The 25,049-nt window shown below is 42.4% G+C and overlaps 1 protein-coding gene across 1 annotated transcript in view; it reads right to left on the minus strand.

Annotated features, from left to right (window-relative positions):
* The window catches only part of LOC122796959 (kinesin-like protein KIF13A), a 1,146,649-nt gene that overhangs the window by 256,575 nt on the left and 865,025 nt on the right, over nucleotides 1-25,049 (minus strand). Inside the window, exon 8 of the mRNA XM_044065733.1 lies at nucleotides 17,553-17,687. Within this exon, the coding sequence (XP_043921668.1) occupies nucleotides 17,553-17,687 (135 nt within the window). The remainder of the gene's footprint in view (nucleotides 1-17,552; nucleotides 17,688-25,049) is intronic.

Below are 25,049 nucleotides of genomic sequence, written 5' to 3' on the forward strand. Positions count from 1 at the left end.
AGAATGAAAATCCTTATGAGGTATTTGCTTCCCAGAAGAAATACAATTATTAACTTTTTCTGACATCAGTCTGGAGCAAGAAAAAGTTTTCCCCAACGGGGTACTTAGCTTTTAATGAAGACTTTGGATCTGAAATTTGAACACGAAAATCTCAGGAGTCGGCCGACCAACACTTGCAAACTGCTTCTGCTTCAGGCACCACGCGGCAAGAAAGACAGAAGAAAATGGGGTCGGCTGCATCTTTTATACCCCTGGCGCACTGATGTCAGGGAAGAGGCGACAGCAACCGACGCTGGACCTAGACTTTGGGATTCAGGCTGACTGAGGGTAGCCTGCCAGCAGGATAACCCAAGTGTAATGACTGCAAGTGTGAAACACGAAGAACATCTGTACTATGTTCTTCGTGTTTCACTGTTGCAGTCATCACACTTGGGTAGATTCCCAAACCTGAAGAAGGGTGGAGACAGTCAAGAAGAGTTGGGGCTGGCTAGTATGCCTTGCAGGACTGCTGTTGCAAAACCCACCCTGGATTTGGGAAAGATAGGCAGGTAGTAATGCTTGGTGAAGGTGTCTATAGAACTCCAGGTAGCAGCTTCTAGGATGTCCCTGGTAGGTACTCCCCTGAGGAATGCTGTAGAGGTAGAAGTTGCCCTAGTGGACCCCCTGAGGAGTTGGTTTCCCATGGTGCTTGTAGCAGAAATGGATGCAGTATGCTATCCATTTGGAAATTGTTTTGAAATGGCCTTGCCCTCTGCCCCTGGTGCAAAACTGACTAGTAACTGGTCAGACTTCCTGAAGGGCTTAGTCCTATCAAGGTAGAATCTGAGCTGTCTGTGCACGTCCAAGGAGTGCAGGATCCTCTCCCCTTTATTTTGAGGATTAGGGAAGAAAATTGGCAAATGGATAGATTGGTTGAGAGCCAAACTGGACACCACTTTAGGCATGAAGGAAGGGTTAGTCCTGAGGGAAACCCTGTCAGCATGGAAAATAATGAAGGGTTCCACAGCCATAAGTGCTTGTAGCTCAGACACTTCTAGCTGAAGTGATGGCTAGAAGCAAGGCTGATTTCCAAGAGAGGAATTTTAACTCTGCTGATGCTGCAGGCTCAAAGGGGGGAAGCGTGAGCTTTTCCAATACAAAGTTAAGGTCCCAAGCAGGAGTGGGTGCTCACCTTGGTGGCCTTAATTTGTTTGCCCCTCTCAGGAACTGTTTGATAAGAGGGTGAGAGAAGAGAGGTGGCTCAGTGTTGTAATGAGCCGAAAAGGCAGAGGCATGGATCTTAATGGAGGAGAAGGATAGGCCCCTGCAGAGTACATCTAAGTAATCCAGGATTAGAGGCAGTGAGGGCAGGGTTGTGTCCTCTCCTTTAGACTGAATCCAGGAGCAGTACCTTTTTCACTTATCATAGGATTTCCTTGTACTGGGTCTTCTGGCTTCAAGAATGACGTCCAGCACCTGCTTGCTTAGGCTGGTTACTGGGGGAGAATTCAAGGAATAAGCCAGGCTGCAAGAGTTAGAGTTTGCAGTTGCAGATGCAAGATCTGTCCCCCCTGCTGAGAGAGCAGGGTTGGGTTGTGGTGTAGGTGTCAGGGTGACAGGCTGTGCAGGAGTGGGTACCAGTGCTGGCATGGCCAGTCTGGGGCAATCAGAATTGTCCTTGGTCTGTCCTGTTTTATCTTGAGCAATACTCTTGAGAGAAGGGGCAGAGGGGGAAAGGCATAGATTGAGAGATTTACCCACTGGAAGGATAGGGCATCCACTTTCCAGGCCCTGCTGTGAGGTGTCCTGGTGCAGAATTTGCTGAGCTGGTGATTGCAGGGGGAGGCAAAGAGATCCACCTCTGGGGTCCCCCATTTCTGAATCAGAGGTTGAAGGTGCTGTGCTCCAATTGCCACTCATGTGGGTCTAGGAGATTTCTGCTTAAGTTGTCTGCCAGTGAGTTTTGTTTGCCTGGCAGGAACTGAGCTTGCAGATGGACTTGCATGCCCAAGGCAGTGTTCCACAGGGCCATGGCAAGCCTGCAGAGTGGGGAAGAGTGGGATCCCCCCTGCTTGTTGATGTACCACATAACTGTGGTGGTGTCTGTCTTTATTAGGTGTCCTGGTGAGAGCAGGAATCTGAAAGCTGCCAGTGTGCTGCACAGCTAGCATCTCTTTTTGGCTGATGTGCAGATGAATTTGACTTGAGATCCAGTGGCCCTGAATGCACTTGCCATCCATCTGTGCCCCCCCCAGGCATAGTCTGATGAGTCTGTGGTTAAGGTCTGGGCGGCGTGGGGTTGAGTAAAGGGCAGTCCTATGTTGCAGTTGCATGCTGCTGCCCACCAAAGAAACTCTGTCCTTAGACAGGGTATGATAGGAATGACGGTTTCCAGGTCCTGAGAATGTTGGCACCAAAGACTTTTTAAGTACCATTGAAGTTTCCTCATATGCAGTCTGGCATATGCAATTAGTAGGATGCATGAGGCCATGAACCGTACGGCCTGCAGGATTTTCCTTTCAGATAGCTGGTTTCCGGTGGCCATTTGAGCAAAACAGTCTGTCAGATAGGCTTGTTTTTCTGGAGTGAGGAATGCCATCTGGGATGCTGTATCCAAGCTTTCTCCCACGAATACAATCTTTTGACTGGGGACTAGTTTTGATTTCTTTTCGTTGATGCTGTATCCCAGGGAGGTTAGAAGGTTATTTACAAATCAGGCGGTCGTCCAAGTACAGGTAAATTTGAAAAATTCTCTGTCTGCAGTAAGAAATGGCAGGAGCCAGGCATTTTGTGAATACTCTGGGAGCAGTGGATAAGCCAAAGGGAAGTAGAGAGAACTGATAATGCATAGATCCTGCTCTGAAGCATAGACATTTCCTGCATGACTCCCTTAAAGGGATGTGCAGACAGGCTTCTTTTAAGTCTAGGGTGATTAACCAGGCATCTTTGGCTAGCACAGGTAGAGGCTGCTGCAGGGTGAGCATTTTGAATTTTGGTACCAACAGGAAGGTGTTGAGAATTGAAAGATCTAGAATTGGGTGCAAAGTGCCCTCTTTTCTGGGTACCAGAAAAAGTCTGGAATAGAATTCCTTGACCTATCCGTTCCACAGGAACAGGATGAATTGCCCTTATAGAGAGCAGGGATTGAACTTGGTTTTCTGCCTCTGCCTACTGGTTTGGAGGAAGGTCTGGGAATCCTTTTGGGGTTGGCAGTGAGTGGAAGTAAAATCTGTACCCCTAGGATACAGTGTTGAGGACCCATCTCTGTCTTTGGTGATGGAAATCCAATTTTTTGCATGAAGGCTAAGTTTTCCTCCTAGGGGCACACCAGCAGTTCGGCAGAGGTGGGGAGTGGAGTTGAGAAGTCATTGGGAATTCTTTCCGTAAAGGGGTGGGGCTTAGTACTCCCTGCTTTAGAGGTGGAGGCACTCCATTGCCTAGATCTCTCTGCATACCCTAGGAATGTAGTCTGGGGGGGGGGGTCTGTTTCCCCTGGGTCTAGTCTGAGATAGCCTTGAGGGGGCTGGAAAGGACCAATGTTTTGAGGGGCAATACCTACTAATCTAGGAGGCTGTACCTGCAAGAATTCTTTGACTGTCTGCACAGATTTACCTTTTTCTTCCATCCTTTTAAGAACCTCTTCTGCTTTGGTGCCAAACAGATTGTCCTTGTTCAAAGGAGCATCTAATAACTTTGATTTGACATGGTCTGGCAAGGTCTGATCCTTAAGCCAAGCATGCCTTCTCAGTACAGAACCAGAGATTGTTGCCCCGCATGATGCTTCTAGGGTGTCAAAGCCACACGCAATGTATGCTTGCTGACTTGGCTTGCAGAATGCATAAGCTCTTGCAATTCTTTATTTTCTGCACAGTCTGTAAAGGTAGCTATTTTTTGCTTAAGTTCCATAATATGTTGTTGGTACTTCAGCACGTGAAAATGACTCAAAGCCTAATGGCAAGAGTTGCAGGGGTATATACTTTCTTACCCAATCTGTCCAAAGCTCTGGAATCTCTGTCCGAAGGGTGATTCTTAGCTGTAGTTGCTTTGATACCTTTAGGCCCCAGGGAAATGACCTCTGGGTCAGCAGTAGGATTTTTGAAAAGGAATCTGTGAGAGTCAAGTACTCTGTAGTACCTGTCTGGTTTCCTAGGAGCAGGTGGTAAGGTATCAGGAGTAAGACTAGATTCTATAAAGACATCATCAACAACTTCCAGGACTGGGGGTATTGCTAAAGGCCTATATGTTGTGGCAAGTCTAGAAATTCTCTGAGTCTCTTTTTGGACTGAGGATAGTCTTGACATTCCCAATGGAAATGCTCTCTTGCACCTTGTGGTTGAAAGGCATACACCTTAACCACTGTACCACTGGCCTTTCAAATTAAAGTATGTAAGGTTTCACCAAAAGAAAAATCCTCTGGAGGATAGGCAGAGGGAATGGATTTCTCTGCATCAAAATCCTCATAAGCAGATAAGGGCATGTCTTCATGATCAGAACCTTCAGAGTCTTGGACTCTTGGTCTGTTGAAGCTGCTGGGGACAGATTTCTTTTTCTCTTAGCAGGGGTAGGCTGACTTCTCCTAATCGGCATAATAAGGTCTTCTGCCATTCTAAGCATTTGATGTTGTGGCAAGGGAGCAGGTGCATGTGCTTTGGCTGTCAGTTTTCTAGGTGTAGCACGTACGTTTGGCCTTAGAAACTTGGTAGTTTTAAACAGAACTGAAGTTGTCAGTTTGTGTTGAACATCGGTAGTGTGAAGAACTTCCTCAGAAGTCGGTGCCTGCTCAGCGGCTCTGGACCCATTCAAGGTAGAGACATTCACAGGTTCCATAGTCGAAGAAAGAGTCTTGCGGCACACCGGACTCCTAACGGGTCTTGGTAGAGGCCTGAAAATCCATTGAAGCGGGCATCAGGGGCTGTGAAAGCGCCCCACTGAGTACCGGCAAACTGGAGACTAGCTTAACGGAAGGGTCGTCATCAGCTTTGGACCTGTCTCTCTCTCTTTATCCTTGCGTTTTTTCGGAATATTGGTAGTTGGATGGCTTACCGAAGCCATTTCAGAATACGGAGAACGAAAGTATTTAGCAACAAAAAGGGCCAGATGATGAATGGTTCGGGTGTTGAACAAGGCACAAAACCAACAGCAAGGTACATCGTGGTCTGGGCCTAAACAGGTGATGCAGTAAGAATGAAAATCACAGTGTGGTATTTGCTTTCCACAGGCAAGACAACTGTTAATTTTTTCTGACATCGGTTTGAGCAAGAAAAAAAGGATCCCCAATGGGGTACTTAGCTTTAGAAGACTTCAGGATGATTCAGTTCGTAAACAAAACCTCAGGTGGCAGCTGACGAGCACTCGTGAGAACTGCTTCTACTTCGGGCTCCTTGGCAAGAAAGACTGATGTAATGGTGTCGGCTGCCTGTTTTTATACCCCTGACAACCTGACGTCAGTCCAGGAGTGACAGCAACCAACGCAGAAATACTAAGTTTCTGGTATTCGGGCGGACTGTGGGCTACTTGCAGGCAGATAACCCAAGTGTGATGACTGCAACAGTGAAACACGAAGAACATCCAACAGGATTAATGCTTTACAACTCTCAGTTTTCACATTTATTTACTAATTTCACATTGTTTCTGGTCTTCTTACTGATGATCTTGATATTCTAACACCACTATCTAATTTAAGTCCTAGGTAATCCTGATTCTCCTGGTCATTTCACCATTCACTTTATGTCCTGGTTCATATATCATCTTCTAACAGACAGAGCATCACTCACCCTTTATCTCTACTAACATGATCTTTTTCCTCTTTGCTGTACATTAATTCTTACTTACACCCACTATTTTCCAAGTTCATTTAAACACATTTTATTTAACTATCTTTTATCTTGCGATATTTCCTAGCTGTATCAAACTCTTAATTTTCCACAGCAGCATCATCCTGGAAAGCATCCTTACATGGACTTCCTGTCTATACAAGCTTAGCAGATCAGAAGCCTTTCCACTCTTTTAATGTTCATTAAAACAATAAAACCCATCAATCCCATCATTTTCAACTCTGCTAACTTTAATGGATATTTATTTTCAGTATACTGGTGTTTCAACACAGCGCCATAAAAGATAATGCATACAGCACTTTTTATGTTCAGTTACTGCCAATTAACAGTCAGTCCTGGAGTTACCATTTATCTATCACATTTTTCTGTGGCAAAAGAGGCATTATGGCTTGTGTTCATCCTTTGTTTGAACAATGGGAATGGATGCAATGCTGATCTCCTTTCCAGTGATGTGGTGAGGCTTTCCCTACTTGTTTAGTGACTTGCTGTACTCGGTCATACATAGTGTTTTGATACTCAGGACAACTTACTTTTGTTGTGTCACTGCAACCCAGGCTGGGCATAAAATTGTCAGTTTTAATTAGTGCTACCCCAGTAATCAATCCAAAAATAAAAAAAAATATTTTTTATACTCTCTTGCTCTTATAAGTTTTGGCTCCTGTTGGAAAAAAATACTTTTAATATTGCTGGACAGTTTAGCTTTAACTTCAGGAGTTTAATTTGACATTGCTTCATCACCAGAATGAATAAGGCGTACTACTTCTGGCAGCAGAAAATTTTTGCTCTTTGAACAACCACCGACTTCATTCTCTAGCCACAGTTTCTGTAATGTTGTCAGCATCCATTCCTTTATATTACAGATTTTAAACTAAGAAAGAGAAGATTCTATTCCCTTGAGTTCATCTTTGTGGGACTTGCTTTCTAAGGACGTTCCATGAGAGCCTCCTTTTATTTTAAACTAGTCTCTGTCTCTAGTCCATCCTATGATGTGTTCACCGATAAGCTATGCAAGGCTGTGTACTTCTGCGTTTTCTGATAGTTCATTCTCTCAGTGCCTCCAATTCTTTGGCCAGCCATCACTGCTTAAAACCTCTAATGTATAGTCTACTTGTGACTATTGTATATATATCACATCTCCCAACCTCTTAGAGCAAGAAATCTGGACAAAGCTATACAGGCCCAAAAATAGGGACACTTTTTAAATATTGTTTTTACAAACTTAGAAAATTGATAGAATAACAGGTTTTGCATTAGCATGAATTTTCTGAAGGGTATGAAGTCTGAAATTCAAATGTCTGCCATTATTTTCTGACTTCAACACTCACTCAATGATTAACCAATTACTTTCCAGAAAACTGCAATTATATTAGAAACCGACCAAAAAATGAGGCAAAAATCTGGAGTTCTGTCAAAATCTGTACAGCTGAGAGGTACATATATCAGGATACAGTTGTTTATAATTTTCTCTGGATGGTATACTTTTCAATGTTCTCCTCCATTTTATATTTGTACCTCATTGCACTCTGTAATTTTTCCCAGGCTTAGACTAAAATTGGTCAGTTGTGATCAGTGCTTTACCCCCAGTTAAATTCAAATAAATTCTTCCTATTTGCCCTCTTTTCTTGCTCAGTTAACTGTTCCACCACTTCCAGTCATGTTTCAACTGATCTTTTGACTCATGTTATAGGTTCATAGGCATGTACTAAGCTAGCTGCCCTTGTGCGCCATTTTTAAGCTTAGTCAATTTCCCTCAAGGGTGAGAATTATATCCTGCACCTTGGGTATGTGAAGTAAACACTAACCATTATGCCATACCAAACCCCAAAACAGGCTACACTGGGATATGAACCACACATATGCAACATTTATACTGCCCTACTGCTTAACCGTTTGAACAGACAGACATAAAATGACTTTATAAGTTCATTGCTAATTACTAGGCTGACTATCAAGGCAGCACAAAGTGTAAACATTTTATGCCATTTTGTCAAAATGCTTACTTAAGAAACTTAAGCTTAGCAACTCCTTCAAGGTCATAGTGCTACAGAGAGCATATCACATGCCTACTAGATCCACTACCTACTATGGGTAGGGATGCTCCTGAAATCACCTACATTATGCTATGTGAAGAGAACCTTGCTGATTTGTCACTAAAAAGGTATGATCCTCAAATTTGATGGAAATATTTTTTTTTTTGCTCCTTGGCTTTTATTATAGGATTCAAAGTGAATGTGAGAGCCATACTGTAGTCTCTGGAGATCCTGCATGTTTTTATGAGCTTGTCAGACTTTGGACCAAGTAAGGAAAGTTCAGATTCTAGTGATCCTGATAATACAGGCAAAAAGATGTGAGAATGGGATTGCTAGCGACAATGTTAAAGGCTGTTTTAAATGAATTTATGGCATCTTTAATGCCATCTTTGTACGCAATAAGGAATATTTAACAGTGTATGAACTTTTTCCTAAATGTCTTCTTTCTGCATAAACATTCCTTATTTTCTCTTAGCATTTAACTAAGAGTTTTATGGTAAGCTGGGATTTTGAGTACGGCAATGGAAGCACTTGCATAAAAAGGTTAATTAGGAGGATATATGAGGGATTAGAGGCAGAAATGGTTTCTCTCTGACAAGTTGTGCGTGAACAGAGGAACCAGGTAGGAGTGTCCACTTTCCACTTTATTTGCTTTATATGTAGAGCTATTGGCAAAGAAAATAAGGGATTCAGAAATTCAAAGATATAATTGGTATGGTAATCAAAAAAGTTGGCTTTAATTTGCAGGCGACATTATTTTATACTGGATAAAACCAGAAAAGGACAGCTCAATGTTGGGGAACAGCTTGAGACAGTTTCAAGTCTTTTCAGGATATAAAATTAATGAAGACAAAACAAAGGCTACAGTTGTAAATTATATACCCATACATGAACTGGTCCAGCAATACCCATGTTTATGAGGACAAGATGAAATTAAGTACTTAGAAGTATAGATTTAAGAGGATTCTGTTATGGCAACTAAGGATATGTGGGAACAGACTAAAAACATAATACAAAAACTGAGAAATTGAAAGCTCTTGTTTACGGATATAGATAGCAAAATAGAAGCAGTGAAAATATTTTTAGTTCCTTTAGTTTTATATACAGGCCAGGCATATGTTTAGCAACCAGAGGAGAAGTTGTGGGCAATAGCTAAAAAAGAGTTGAAAAAAAATATCTGGCAGGGGAAGATGGCAAGGATCAAATGGGACAAGTTGGTTTAGGATTATATGATTTTAAGAGATATTTTAGAGCTATACAGTTAAGGTTCATATAAATAACACAACCAGAAAGCTACAATTCAAAATGGAAAGTGATAATGATGAAATGGGGGAAATTCATGAAATAAGAACAGAGTAAGATTTTGGATGCAGATCCTTTAGGAGAATAACAGCAGCCATACAGATTATTATATTCGTGAAGTAGCAGAAAGTATTCTAAGAACTAAGCCATCATGAGGACTTCCATTCGAGTCCCCCCCCCCCCCACCCCTGGGGGGAACTACCACCACGTGGATCCTGGAAAGGACCCTGGGACTTTCTGAACCAAATTTTTCAACCTCCTTGTTGATTCCTGAAAAAGGCTCATTGAGTGTCAAAACATGTGCTCCCACTGCACAGAGGGTCTTTCCATCTTGCTCACACCTGGAGTGGGTGTCCTTTACCTTAGGGTCAAACAAAGCTTCTGTCAAACTGGGCACTGACCAAAGAGGACTGGAAGGGCTCAGCAAAGTAACACAAGCACATCCAGGCATGCCTCCTAATGGAAATGCCTGAACCCGCCACCGTTGAGGTTCCTTCAGTCACAAGTGAAATGAGCCTCATGGACAAATTCGTGATCTACTGCTGCATAGCCAATTGCGAGGCGACAGAAGTCCTCAGAAGAACTTGTCCCAGCGAGAGATTTGGAAAGTTCCTTAATCTAATCCCTCTGCAATCTAGTGACGTGTGCCAAATAATTTCATGATCCGAGTGAAAATGTCTCTGAAGCATAAACTTGCTTCCCAAATCTGTCCAATGCCCTTGTCAAGGGATGGACAGAAGAGCTCTGTTCCGCAAGTTCCTTCTTGGTGGCCACTGCCAAAACTATGGCATCTTACAGGTACTCCCTTGCTCCAAAATTCCCTTCCTTTTGGTGGTGCCAAAATCTGGCTAGGTCTCTTCGGGATAGTCTCTACCATGTCTGGTTCCTTCCACGCTCACCTAGAGATCAAGTCAATGAGCTTGCTGGCAGGTGGAGTCACCCAGGAGGTAGATGGGCTACACACAAAGGCTTCTGATTCCTCTTGAGAAGGGTCATCAGTAGACCAACCACCCCTTAAGGATCTCTAGGATGTCTCCAAATGAGATGTCATTGGGTGGTGATCATGGGGACCCTTTCCACTCTTCAAAATTGGTATCTTCAGTGACCAACTTTTGAGTGGAGACCAAGTGCCTCCTCTTGCATTTCTGATACTTCTCTGGAACACCTCACCAAAGTTGTACCTTGAAAGAGGAAGAAATGGTAATATCCTGCTGAGCAACCTGGAGACTTTGGGCTGGCTGCCCCTGTGGAGTACAGTGATGAGGTTCAAGGCACAGACACACAGGATCCAGAAGGAAGATCCAAGGGGGGGAGGAACTGTCCATCCTGCAAAAGCAGAAACACTCTCTACTACCTTGAAAGCAGAAAGAAGGAAGTCAATGAAGCAGAGAAACCACATTTCCACTCCATCAATTCCCCCTGCCCCGAAAGGCAGTCCATCCAAGGTAGAGGGTCGGATCCGAGCTATCCAATGCCAAGTTCAGAGGGCAGAAACAGCTCTGACAACTTCAGAGTCAACTCCAACACCTCAGAACCAACAGGGATGCTTTGGCTCAGAGTTGTCTGGCTCCGATACACTCGCAAGCCAGTGCACTCACAGAAGGCCTTGGAGCCGAAGATATTAATATCTTTGGATCAGATCCAGACAGCCCCAGAAAATTCAGATCCAAGGGCGCCACAAAACCACTGGTCGGATCGGAGAAGTAACCAGAGCTGAGACTGGTGTAGTGCTGGTGAGGGTTCCTGAACCAAAGGGGTAGCAGCTGGAGGAACTCCTTTCTGAATCGGCTCCAAGAGAAACTTCCTCATCATTCTATCCACACTGGCTTCATTCAGGCTTCTGGAAGAGCAAGATGATGAGGCCACACAGGGGGACCTGGAATGCCAATGAGACTAAATATGGCAATGGGACCCGAGACAGTACCGGTTCTATGCAAGTTGAATATATGGTCTGAGATAAATGTTTCAGACCAGATAACACAGGATCCGAGGAAGCAGATTTAGTGTCCGACACCAGCTTTGGAAAAGGAGCAGCCTTCAGATCACACTTTGTGTTTCTTTCTTGCAGGCTCATCCATTAGATCCCAAGGAAGAGGTGAAAGAGCCTGACAGATCTGGAGGCTTTCTACAATATTCCCTTGTCATTGATTTTGGGGGGGGGGGTTGAGCCCCAGATAAAGCCTCTGAAAAGGTACAATGAAGCAAGCTATTTAAAATAAGCTTGCTCTTATGGTCTACTATGGCAGAGGATTAAAAGATTTATAGATGTCACAATCTTTCTGAAGGTGCTCAGGGCCTAGACAATAAATGCACAAGGTATGGATGTCAGAAAGAAGGAACCTATGGCCACGCTTCTGGCACTTTTTAAAACCAGATGGTTTTTCAAACATTTTGACAAAAAGATTTTGACAGAGAAAAACAAAACTTTTTTTTTTTGTTATTAATGATAGAAGAAGGGAAGGAGACAAATGGTATCAAAGAATACACTAACCATGTAAAAGGGGATATAAGGGAAAGTTTACCAACAATGGTAAGACTTGCACTAGAATGTAGGTAGGGAGGACAAATAATAGCTATAAACAGGGTGATAAGATAACTCATCTCGGTCTTTGAACACTAAGCTTGAGAGCTCACAGCTACCATGTCTGAAAAAGTGGCAAATGAGATCTGAGGTATGTTAGGGGATAAAGCATTATGGGTAATGGAGGAGCTTGAGAGATTTCTAGTGCCCATGAGCTGTAAATAATGGCAGAGTCAAATCCATCGGTCCCATCTGAACACAACTGTTGAGGAATGAATGAAAACTGACACCAGATCAAAACAGTACATCCCTCCCCTTCCACAGAGTTGATTCCTCGACACTCTTCAGATGGAGTCTGTTCTCAAATATTATTTCCACTAACAGATGCTACCCAAAGAAAGTACAGTTATATAAACTCTTACGTCTTTCTTTCCACTGTTGCAGTATTCTTCACCTCTGGGATCTCCTGCCTAGATAGCCCAATGTCTGTCCAGTATACCAAAGCTTTAATTACCTAGAAGCATTGTATGTCAGATGCATCTTGGCTAGAAGGAAAATACTACCTATGGAAAAGGAGGAAAAAGAACAGGGGGTAGGAGGGAGGGAGTGAATACTGCAACAGTGAAAAGGGCATCTATTGTTATGGTAACATTTTACACAATTGTGCTACGTCCTTCTATATCAATGTTACAGTATTCATCACCTCTGAGAAGGTATGGAGGAGGAAGGCAAGGAGAAGCCCAAAAACTCATGCAGGACAGCCTTAGCAAAACCTGCCCTGGTCCTGGAAAGAACATCCAATTTGTAATGTTTACTGTACATATGAACCAAAAGCCAAGTAGCAGCTTCGCGAATGGAACTGGTGTCCAAAACCCTTGAAGAAAGCCCCCAGGAAGCTACAGCTCTACTAGAATGAGCCTAACAGAATTAGGCAACTGTTTGCCATGAAAACAACAAAAGGAAACAGCCTTAGAAACCCAGGAGGAGATGGTTTGCATAGATAAATGCAATACTGTGGTGTGAAAAGTAAAAAAGCTGATCAGATTTATGAAAGGCCTTTGTTTTACCTAAGTTATACCTGAGCTGTCTATACAGTTCCAAGGTATGAAGAATCACTAGTAGAGTGTGAAAAAAGGGAAAAAAGAAGGAAGATGGACAGACTGATTAGGGGACACCTCATTAATCACCTGTGGCATAAAATAAGGATTCATGTGAAGAGATAAACTTCATTTATGAATGTGCAAAAAACGAAGGGACCACCATATCATGGTTTGGAGTTGACACACCCTTCTGGCAGAGGTTAAAGGAACCAATAAAATGGGTTTCTAGGAGCAATGTTGCAAAAGAGATAAGGCAGCAGGATCAATAAGACCCTGAGTCAACTTTTCAAGGAAAAAATTAAGATCCCAAGGAGGAGGAATGGGCTTTCCTGGAGATCTGAGATGGATACTTTTTAGAAACTGCTTGGCCTCACATCTTAGAGGTTAAAAGAGGAGTAACAGAAACAGAAATGGCTGATAAGTGAGCTTTCACTGAAAAATATGCCAAGCCAGCATATAACACTTTACACAGGTATGGAAGAACCAAGGGGACCCCCCACTGAATAGGAGACCTGGTGATGTTTAAGACACCAAAACAAACTCTTCCACTTGGAACATGTATGATTTTCTGGTACTGGGTTTCCTGGCTTCCTGCAGGATCCAAAGCACGTCCTCATAAAAATAGTGCCAGAAAGGAATCAAAACCCTATCCATCCAAAGTGTCAGTTGAAGAATAGACAGATGAGGGTGAAGGAGATCCATGCGGTGAGGTAATTTGTGATGACTGGTCCCGGCCAGATGGAATGAGGTAGGGAAAGATTTCTGGAGTCTCCTACTCAACTTTATGAAGGATCTTTGAAAGAGGAGGAAGGGGAGGAAATGCACAAAGGCATATTCCCTTCCAGGAAAAAGACACTTTCCAAGCCAAATGAGTTGGGACTCTGAAGGAGCAATGAAGAAGCTGCCTATTCAGAGGGAAGGCAAAAAGCTTTACTTGAGGAACACCCCACCAATGAACTATGTCCAGAAACATATCTCTGTGAAGCAACCATTTGTGAAATTGTGTCCTGGACCTGCTGAGAAAAACTGCAGGAAGACTGTGCTCTGAAGGTATGTAGACTGCCTGTAAGGTGACCTGCAGATTGAGGACTATTTTCCATGCCTGAAGGGTTAACCTTCAAATAAAGTAAGACCTTCTGCCTCCTTGTTTGTTGATGCATCACATGACTGTATAAACCTTCATGGGACCTGGCACGTAGAGTGAGTGGAAAGCTTGAAGGAACAGAATGACAGCACTCATTTTCGTGACGTTGATGGGATTTTCCCTCTGCTGAGAGGACAAAAGGCTGTGCACTTTCAGGGTGCCTGAAGCAGCTCCCCACCCCAGCTCTGAAGCATTTGATGTAGAGTTCCTGGGATGGCTGAGGAGGCTGGAAAGGAACACCTGGAGTGCGAGTTCTGTTGAACCCACCAGTGAAATTTCAGTTTGAGCCACGGGAGCAGTGGAACTAGATAAGTCCACTGGGTGACAGTGTTGACGCCACACTGATCTTAGGTACCACTGAAACATTCTCATATGAAGCCTGACCCGGGGAAGCATGAGGATGGTACACGTCATGACCTCCAGAGCCCTGAGAATTTCCCTGACCAGAAGAAAGGACAGGGGAAGCAGGGAAAGAAAATAATTTGTAAGGGACAAAACCTTGGAAGCAGAAAAAGGACAGCATTGTAACAGTCTGGATCCCGCAGTCTAGAGGGATGTGATCCTGACATGGAGTCAACATTCACTTCTAAAGGTTACAGTGAAACCCAGGCTGTGCTGGATAAAATGGAGATTCCAACACCACCTTGTATTGGGATGGTGCCTGTAGTAAGAAATCTAGACACGGAAATAACTATATGCCCTGAAGTCTGCAAAAGGCGACTACTGGAACTAGGCATTTGGTAAATACCACTGGAGCTGCTGAAAGCCCAAAGGGCAGAGAATTAAAAATGAAAGGAAGAAACAGAGAAACACAAACATTTCCTGAATAGAGGGTGGATAGGAATATGAAGGTAGGTGTCCTTTAGATCTAGTTAAACTAGAAAGGCCTAGGGAATCAAGAGGAAACAATCACAGAGAGCATTTAGGAAGATGGCACTATGATAAGTGTGTTCAGAAAGGAAACATCCAGGACAGGTCTGCAAGACCACTCTTTCCTGGGGTACAAAAGCATCCTGAAATAAAACTCTAAACCACTGTCAGTCTATGGAACCAGCTGGACGGTACCACAGTCTAACAGACCGTGCAATATCCCTGGAAAATGAGGAAGTTGTTCTGCAAGAGGTTGAGGAATACCGGAGAAGAGAAGGTTTTTCCAGGTCATAAAGTAACCATGTCAGATAATGGATAGAAGTCAAAAGTCTGTGGTGATCGTTTACCAAATTGGGAGACACAGGGAAAGTCTGAAGGACAAGAGGCCGACAGGAAGGGATGGTAGAAAGTCAGATGGCTGCAGACTTGTCAGGACAGGACTGTTTTTGGGGCCTAGGTGTCTGAATAAGCTTACCAGAAAAAAAACATGCCTAGGAGCATTCTTACCCTTGAAAAAACTGTCTAACTCTATGCAAGAATGCAGTCTTAATAGGACAGTTCCTGTTAAACCTAAGAATGGGTGACACAAGGATATACTTCAAACCTTTCATGATCTTACCTTTCTCTTGCAAAGTCTTAAAAAGTTCTGCCATAGCAGTGCCAAACAAATTTTGGTTATCTAGAGGAACATCCAGAAATTTTGTTTTGATATCATCTGGTAAGGCAGGAAGGCAAAACCAGGAATTATGCCTGCATCATAGCTGCATTTTAGAGAGTGCCTTAACTTAAGAAGTAGAAACTAGTAAAGAAAGAGCTGAGGCCTTAGTCTCAGAGTCAGGAATATCAGAAACAATCTTCCCAGTCTGGGAAAGAAGAGATAAAATATATTTTGTTATATGGGTCTGGTAACTAAGAGCTCAAAATGCTAAAACAGCAGAAATGTACACTTTCTTACAAATTTTCTCCATAGCGCTTCTGTCCTTATTTGAGGGAAGGAGCTTGGAAGAAGGCATCAGCCTAGAAGACTCATCAGTAAACACCGAATTCACTGCTGGATCAGACAAAGGCCATTTGTATAAGAACTTGCAGGCATGTGGCATGTTATAGAACCTGTCAAGTTTCTTGAAAGCTGAAGACTGGGAGTCTGATGCCAAGGAAGCACCAGAGAAGGTATCCAACATAGCAGCCAACACAGGAGGGACAGCAGAAGGTTTAGGAGAGTCCACTGGTAACAACTCATAATACTTTTCCTGGACATCTGATACTTGGGCGCAATCTCCTGTAAAATGCTCCATCATATGCAGGACTGTCTCTCCAAAGCAGAATCAGGGCTGACAGATTCCTCTTCTTCCAACCAATAGCCCAAAGGAGAGGGCAACTGGGAGGACTAGGCTAAGGAGTCAGAATCAGAGTCAGAGGATTCAGGGTTCCTGGCCCTTTTGGGGGTAGAGGACCAAAACTCCATGAGCAGGTTTCAAAGCCATCAAGGCATTGAACAAGCCTTTGAGTGAAGTCCTGAGATTCCCTCTGTGGATCATTGACAGCTGACACCACATGCTTAGACTTCTTTCTTCTCCTTAAGGGGACGTTTGCCCTTATGAAACCGGAAGGTTCAGACCCCTGCCTGGACTCACTTAATGTACCTGGCACCTCTTCACTAGCAAAGATCTGAGGAATCCCTTTAGGCCCCTTGGAGATAATCCGCAGTGGCTCCCCCTCAGCGTCCACAGTGGACATTTACAAGGCCTCAAAGAATGTATGAGAAGCTGGTTTTGTGCCAGCCTTCTAGAAGGTTGTGACGGAAGAAACCAATGGCAATTCCAGACTGTCCCTTCAGGCTCTCATTCATCTCAAGATAGACATTTGGTGGAGGCTGGACAGCAGTAGACTCAGGCCTGGACTTCTTAATCTTCTTCTTGAGTGGCGGCTCCACCTTGTGGCAAGTGGATTCTGCCATGGTACCTTGGGCTAACAGCTTAAGATGCTGGTTCGCAAGATAAACCGAAAGGGAAGAAAGGTGGCTACATAAAGTCTTGGGTACAAAAGCCTGAGAGATGCAACACTGTGTGGTCGTGAGGTGCACCTAAGCAAAACAGGCACTTATCGTAGCAGTTGTTACAGGAAATCTGCCTCCCAAGCTGACATCTCCCTTTCTTGGATGACATGTAGCCCACTAAAAAATAGAAAAAAAAAAGAACCCCAGAAAGGTACTCATCTCGAAGACACAGGCTCTGTATAACCAGCAAAATGAAGAGCATTCAGACCAGTAGGAACAAAGTTCACTGTTGGGAACGTTCATATGTCGCATTTATGCCCAGCACTTGCGCAGCGAGCATATGTCTGAGCTACAAAGCTAATAGGCAATTAAGGTTTTGATATAATGTTGGAACATCAGGCTATCCTTAGCAGGAGATCTCAGAGGTGATAAATACTGCAACAGTAATATGGAAGGACATCCATGATTCTTTATACAATGCACTGTCTTTAGACACCCTTTCCTCATAAGTATTCAGAATATGCACCATTATTTCTTTTCCCTAAATATTTATAAAGCAGAACTTGCCTTAATCACTTTAGTGCGCTCCACCGGACTGTCACCATTTTTGCTTATGCTCCTACAGAGACAGATTCAGAGAATGGCAAAGCATAAAGTGAACTTCCTTCTAGCTGTATTTTCCCTACTGGGGTTTCGTTCACTTAGTTTTAATTTCTGAGACTGAAACAGAATGAAGTTACATGAAGAGAAACAGATGCTGCAAGTACTGAACTTACACCAGTCTGAAGATCAATAAGTGTCTGGGTAATGATGATGCTGAACACTGCATGGGAGCGACTGCTTTCTTCATTCATATTAGTAGCAGCTACTGTTCTTGATTTGTTTCCCTCTGACATTAAAGATTCAATATCCTATGGAGAAAAACACATACAAAACACAACATGGTTAGGAAACAGAATACAATTCTTAAATACATGACAGCCGCTACTGCGCAGTTCTGACGCTACAATTCTGAGCTATATATATATATATATATATATATATATATATATATATATATATATATATATATATATATATATATATATATATATATATATATATATATATATATATACACACACACACACACACATATACATTACATATCTTCCCACACTTGGAGGTAGTGCTGGAACATCCCGTTAGATTCAGATTCACAAGCACACACTACCCAAGTTCTGTTATATTTGGTGACAACAGGTCAGAAAACGATGCATGTGACAGCTGACACTGTTACTGGAATCGACTCACTTCCACCACCAAGAAATGATTAAAACTGACAAGCTGGAACCTGCTGTCATGCTTTTTCTTTTTTTTGTGACAATGACATTATTCAGTAAAGGTTATAAAAATGTGGCTTTACAAAATGCTAGTTGCCAGAAAGATGCAGCAGAATACTGTCACCACTTCATACTACTTTAAACTACAGATTTCACCTTGAAAATGGCACATGTCACAACGTAAGCATGCTACAAATACAAGTAACCAGAAGGCTCTCCTTTTTCGAAGGAATTTGTCAAACTACCACAATTACTCAGTGAGCCACAGAAGTCTTACACCTAGTGACTAATTCTGAGTTTGAAAAGACATCAGGCTACTTTAACCATCACAACTGCCTCAAGGGACTGCTCAACTAACTGTTCTGCAAAATAAATCGCTATGTCTGCATTAACCAGCAAGCATTAAACCCAGTGGTAAAATAAGTACATAATCAGAAGTCTACAATGGAATCTATGTACAGCAAGAAACAGACCACAACACAAATGTGTGAAACAGATAAATGCAGACTTCACTAAAAATGTAAAAATAAAGGATTATGATCAGGTCTCCAATCGCAACCAGCTTATGTGTTTGAGACATGGATGCAAAGACAATCACTTCAAGATCGAAACTTGAGAGGTGAATTGTGACATCCAAGTTGAGAACACAGATGGTTGTAATCAGAGACCCAATCATTCTGCTCCATGTTAAGTTACAGGGGAAAACAATGCAGGCGTGCAAAGTACTTTACTGGTTTTCAAAGCTTTTGAAAGCTAGCAAAACACTTTGAAGCTGTCAAAAAAAGCACAGCAGGCAAACATTAATTGCCCCACTGAAGAGCAGAGAGCTTTAAAAGCTGTTAGACATTTCATTCTGCAATACTTTGTAAATGTGGCAGAATGAATTTCTAACAGTTTTTAAAATCTGTTTTACCATCTGCTGCCACTCTTTGCTGGCCGGTAATTTCCCCAGCTCGAGACCCAATTGTAAAAATCATTTAGGGATGCCTCACAAACCTCTGTTATAGGCACCCCTAAGCACTGTCCTGATCAGATCTCACACTAAGGAAATGTTTAACATGTTTACCTATTCTCCTTGATATGAGAAAGTAATCTTGGCGCTCTAAGTACTGTAATACAACTATGAACATATTAAGTTGCAAAAACTTTTGTTAATGCTCTGTTCAAGGCAAGATTGACAACAGTAATGCAGCAGTAGGATTTTCAGTCCCAGCAAGTAAATTCATTCAGCAAACGATAGAGAAGATTTATGACTTTTGACTTCCAACCACATCATGCTTCAAACTAGATTAGGACATAATGGGAAAAGTTCAGAAGAAAGGGATTAGACATCACAGAAAAAAAACGAAGTCACAAGCCAGGAGTGCTTTTATTGATCATATAAACAAAACTACCCATGTTGATTTTCACTACTTATACACACTTATTTTAAATGATCACGAAATTCTATCTGGGCAGAGCATAAATGGGGAGAAAACCCAAGAAAAGGTCAAAAAACAATAAAAATGAAAAAAAAAGCTCTTAACGGGATACACTTTCTGGGTAAGGTAGAAGTAAAATTGGACAATGCAAACATGCAGAGACATGACCAAATGCTACAAAAAAGATAACAGTTTGGTGGGGAGGCGAGAGTCGAGTGGGGATGTGTTTAGGAAGGTAATTCCTAATACATTTGAACTTTATGTTTTTGAAATAGGGAGGAGAGGTATTACGTGTATAACTGCCAGTAGGAGAAGTGAAGATGACTACAAGATTATACAAATATGGTTTTGTAGGGTTGCTTTTACCATTTAAGATTTTAATGGCAGTACAGAGACAATGAATTTTCTGCATTAGGCAGCTTATGCAAGTGGTAGACAGTGGATACAATTTGACACTTTGCTTCTTTAAAGGAAAAGATGCAAAGTTACCATGTAACATGGCTTTTGTTTTAAATTCTGGAGTGTTTCCTGTGTTAATTATCTGAAGTCTTGGTATTATCCAGGACGAAAGTGATCATTTACTATTTTGTATGATATTAAAGGCAGTGTGTGTTCTTGAGCTACCGTGTCTGTGCTGTTTTGATTTACAGTTCGTTTGAAAGGTGCAGCAGTTCTAAGATTTTGTTAACAATACCTGTATGGGGTACTGTACTGAATGCCTTAGCCTGGTCAAGGTAGGTTTTAAGTGCTAGTTACCTTATTATCCATAGCCATGGTGACACTCTCAAAGAAGTCTACCAGGTTAAGTAGGCAAGACCTTTCCTTAAGGCAAAACTAGGATGGGTCCAGTGTCTGTAGGCTGCCATTTTCCTTATTTCCATGATAAATTCATTCATGACCTTGCATATTAGACTTGTCAGACTGACTGGTCTGCTTTTCCCCAGAGTCAGTTGATGATCAATCCTTATGAAGAGGGATGACTGTTGCAGCCCTTCATTCACCTGGCACGTAAATTGTTTTGAGGCTGTAGTTGAAGAGCGTCTCAACTGGTTTTGCTAGGTCACGTTTTAGACTATTTAGGAGGCAGCCAGGGATATTGTTGAGGTTCACTGAAGCAGTATTATTGGCTTTAGCGAGCATCTTCTGAACCTGCTCCCTGTTGAAAGTTGGAGGGGATGTGCTAGACGGGATTTCACAAGGGATAGTGGGGCTGAAGTTATAGCTTAATTTGCTTGCTAGTAAACTTGCTGTGTCACCCTGGCACTGAAGGTTATGCCACTTACCACCAGTTCTGCACACTGCTGAGTATTACCTTCAAGACTCCTGACACAGCTGAAGGCGGCCTTGTGAATGCCATTAGCCTGGGAGGCTATTTTGACCTTGTAACTGAGCTTGCTGGACTTTATTAGACCTCTTAGTTTCTTAACTAGTTGAATCAGAGAGGTATCTATATGAATTGCTCTTTCTGATTTTGTCCATAACTTTTTTCTTTAGTTATACAAGGTAAGGATTCAGCCAGTGTGGTTTGTTTTTGGTGTTAGATCTGGGCTTACTTCTGGAAGGTACGGGCAGCCTCAATACAGCCATTTATGTTTATACAGGGTTTCTGTAAATAATTCTACATAGGTAGCAGCATTCCTGGCATTTGTGGGAGCCATGAATTTTGACCAACCGTTGTTTAATAGGATGCAGTTTGCTTTAGTATAGTTCTTACCTGTTATAGGTTTAGATGGTTTTTCCAGGTTGAATTTTAGTTCGAAGTAGACAGCTTTGTGGTCTGACTTCACCAATGAGGAAGTGACATTTGGGGGGGGGGGGGTCAATGTTCTCCCATGTTGATAAGTATTGGGTCCAATACGTTTGATCATCTGGTTGCAGAGTGCACCATCTGGTTCAGAGTGTTTGTGCTGAAATCAAGGAAATGCTGTGCCTGTGAGAGGCAGTGTACATTTCCCAGTCTATAGATGAGAAGTTGAAGTCTCCCATCAATAGACTAGAGCATTTCGTGGTGACTCCCCTGATGAAGGGATGAGGGCAAAGAACCTGCTGCACTTGCTATTGAGGGGATAGGTAGATAGATCACAGCACAGTCGGCCCCAATGAGAGAAAAGTCTCTCCATCTTGTTGACATTGAGTGACCACCTGTGAGTCATCAAAATGGACCTGCTTAATTTGTCTGCAATAACAATGGATTTCCCTGGGATGTGTGTTGCTATTAGAATGACATCGTCCACTGCTACACTCTCATAGCTTCTCGACAAACAGGGTAAGATCTGGTTCCCCCTTGTTTGTTGATGTACCAGACTACTGACATGTTGCTGTCTGTATCTTAACTGTCTAGGAAGGGAGACCATTTTGAAAAGCCTGCAACACACAGGACAGCTCTTATTTCCAGGACACTGACATGCGTCTTGGCCTCTTCGGGGAACCACACGCCTTGGACTGTGCTTCCCAAGTAGTGCCCTAGTGCCCCCCCCCCCCCACCCGAGCTGGAAGGTGCCTCTGGTCACAGTGGCCTTGGGAAGAGAAGACCAAAGGGATGTCCCTTCATGGAGCTGGTGCAAATTAATTCACCACAGAAGATATATCTGCTGCACATATAAATGATCTAGACTGGCATGGACAATGGATGTTAGAGGATGGACCATTAAGTCAACATAATCTAATGAATGATTCTCATATGGAACCTGGCCAACGGACAAAGGAGAAGTAGCAGCTGTGGACCCAAAAGCCTGTAGTATCAATCGGGCTGTAAAGGATGAATTCAGGATCACTTTCTTGTCTTTGGCTGCAAAATGTCTATTCGAGTTGAGGGAAGAGAAGCTGTGTCCGAATGAGCACCTATGAACTCCAGACTCTTGTGTCAGGGTGAGCTGATATTTGTTGTAATTGACTTGTATTCCTAAATGAGAACACAAACGGAGCAAGTAGTCTCTTGCCTGCATCAGTTGATGCCTGGTTGAAGCAGTAAGGAGCCAGTTGTCTAGATATGGAAACACCCAGAATCCCAGCAGTCGCAAGTGAACTGCTACAACTGTCATGCATTTGGTGAATACCCTGGGCAGCTGTGGTGAGACCAAACAGCAGTGCTCTTAACTGGTAATGACTGGCTCCCAGCCAGAAGCATAGGTATTTCCCGGACAGCCTGTTCATTTTGATGCGATAGTACATATCCTGAAGATGTAGCGAATGCATCCAATCATCCTTTTGCAGCAGGGACAAAATGGGCTGAACTATGACCATCTGAAACTTTATATACTGCACAGACTAATTTAACTTGCAGAGACCCAAAATTGGTCGCAAGTCCCCTGATTTTTTTAGCACTAAGAACAATCTTAAGTTCCTGACCCGCTCTGGTTTGGGGCGTACCTCTTGGATGACTTTTTTTTAGAACTTCTTATTTCTAGAGGTGCTGCTTCCCTCTGATGGTGTGGAACATTGGGGAGTTTCTTCAGAACTGTTAGAGGGAGTAGGGAAAATGGTACTGTATAACCTCAAGATACAATCCTCTGCACCCACGAATCTTTTGTGATAGCCACACACTCTGCTGCAGGGATAAATGCCCCCCCCCCCGGACTGCCTCCAGAGAGGGAAAGTCAGGCCTCCTTTCAGGAGCACTGACAGAGCCTGAGAAAGAATCTCTAGATGTAAAGGAGCAGGCTAGCACGTACGGTTGGTGTACGGATAAACCAACCATGAATAAAAAAGAAAAAATCCAGCACCCCGAGTAGGTGTAGCAATTATATTACTTATTATGAACCAGACCAGTTTCAGCAGTCAGCTTTCCTCAGTGGTTTAGTCATGATGATACACTTGACCTTATTTATAGGTAATGCAAATAAAATTATGTGACATCATTTCCTGTGTACATACATAAATCATGACCAAAATTAAACATGTGAATAAAATAAGACAGTGAAGTAAGATAATAATAACAGTTAGCGATCACAATTTTAAACTAGCATACATACCAAAAAATGAAACATTGAAACATTATATTTTGTAATAATGATAATAATAATAAACCTGTAACATATAGTGGCAAAATTAACACAAGATGTAAACAATAAAGTACAATATTGATGATTAATAGTAACAGAAGGTTCATTAAAGTTTGTCATTGAGACCCGGTGGAAATAAACCACCTAATTTAACTATCCATTTGGTTTCCTTTTGGTCTAACAGTTTGTGCCATCCAGTTTTAAATGCTCTGTTACCAACAATCTTGTCAATACATATAAAAGAGAATTGGGCAGTTTTGTGTATAACAGTATGTTGATATAAAGCATTGGTAGGCCTAGCATTTCTTATATCCCCTAAATGTTCTGAGATACGAATCCGGAACTGTCTAGATGTTTGTCCAATATAAAATGCCCTACATGTGGCATGTGGCTAAATAAATCACCCAGTCCGTACTACAATTTGCAAAATGGCTAATGTTAAATATCTTGCCTGTATTCTTGCTGGTAAATTCTTTGGTGGTAAATATATATTTGCAGAAAGAGCAATGACCACAAGGGTGACAGCCAATTAATCTGTCTCCCAATAGGGTAATTTGAGTCATGGAAACATCCAGAGGTGTAATTCTTTTCAAATGAGAAAAATGTGATCCTAAAGTTTTACCTTTCCGGTAGGAATAGAGACATCTATCATCCAACCACTTGGCCAAGTGTGTGTTGGCTGTCAATATATTCCAATGATTACTAATTATGCCCTGTAATTGATAAGTATTTCTGCCAAAGGTTGTTACTAGTCTGGGTGACTGGACCGAGGACTGAACAATCTTCTGTTTGTAACCCAACAAACTATCCCTTGATAGGTTGGTAGTCATTCCAACTGCAGATTGAACATCCATTTTGTTGTAACCTCGCTGTATAAATCTGTTGGAAAGATCATTCTGGCAATGCTGAAGGTCCAATTTGGATGAGCAAATTCTCTTTGATCCTAATAAATTGTGATTTAGGAATGTTTGTTATAATATGTTTGGGATGTAGACTGGAAGCATGTAGGAGACTGTTGTATTGTGGGTATTTCCTATGCACAGTGGTACGAAGAGTGTTGTCCACTTCCCTACTTAGGTGGACATCCAAAAAGTCAATCTGCTGTATGTCATAATTGACTGTGAATTTAACACCCCATTTATTACTGTTTAAATATTCAACAAATTCCATAAGATAATCTATTCCCCCTTTCATTATCATTATCTTACTTCACTGTCTTATTTTATTCACATGTTTAATTTTGGTCATGATTTATGTATACAGGAAATGATGTCACATCATTTTATTTGCATTACCTATAAATAAGGTCAAGTGTATCATCATGACTAAACCACTGAGGAAAGCTGACTGCTGAAACCGGTCTGGTTCATAATAAATAATATAATTGCTACACCTACTCAGGGTGCTGGATTTTTTCTTTTTTATTCATGGTTGGTCTATCCGTGCACCAACCGTACGTGCTAGCCTGCTCCTTTACACGTGTTCTTCGTTGCTGGCTGTTGGTGTCCGAGGGTGCAGCGTTTTGGCAG

The sequence above is a fragment of the Protopterus annectens genome, chromosome 3.part0 (genome assembly GCF_019279795.1).
Source record: "Protopterus annectens isolate FY-2018-M chromosome 3.part0, PAN1.0, whole genome shotgun sequence".
Taxonomy (NCBI): Eukaryota; Metazoa; Chordata; order Ceratodontiformes; family Protopteridae; genus Protopterus; species Protopterus annectens.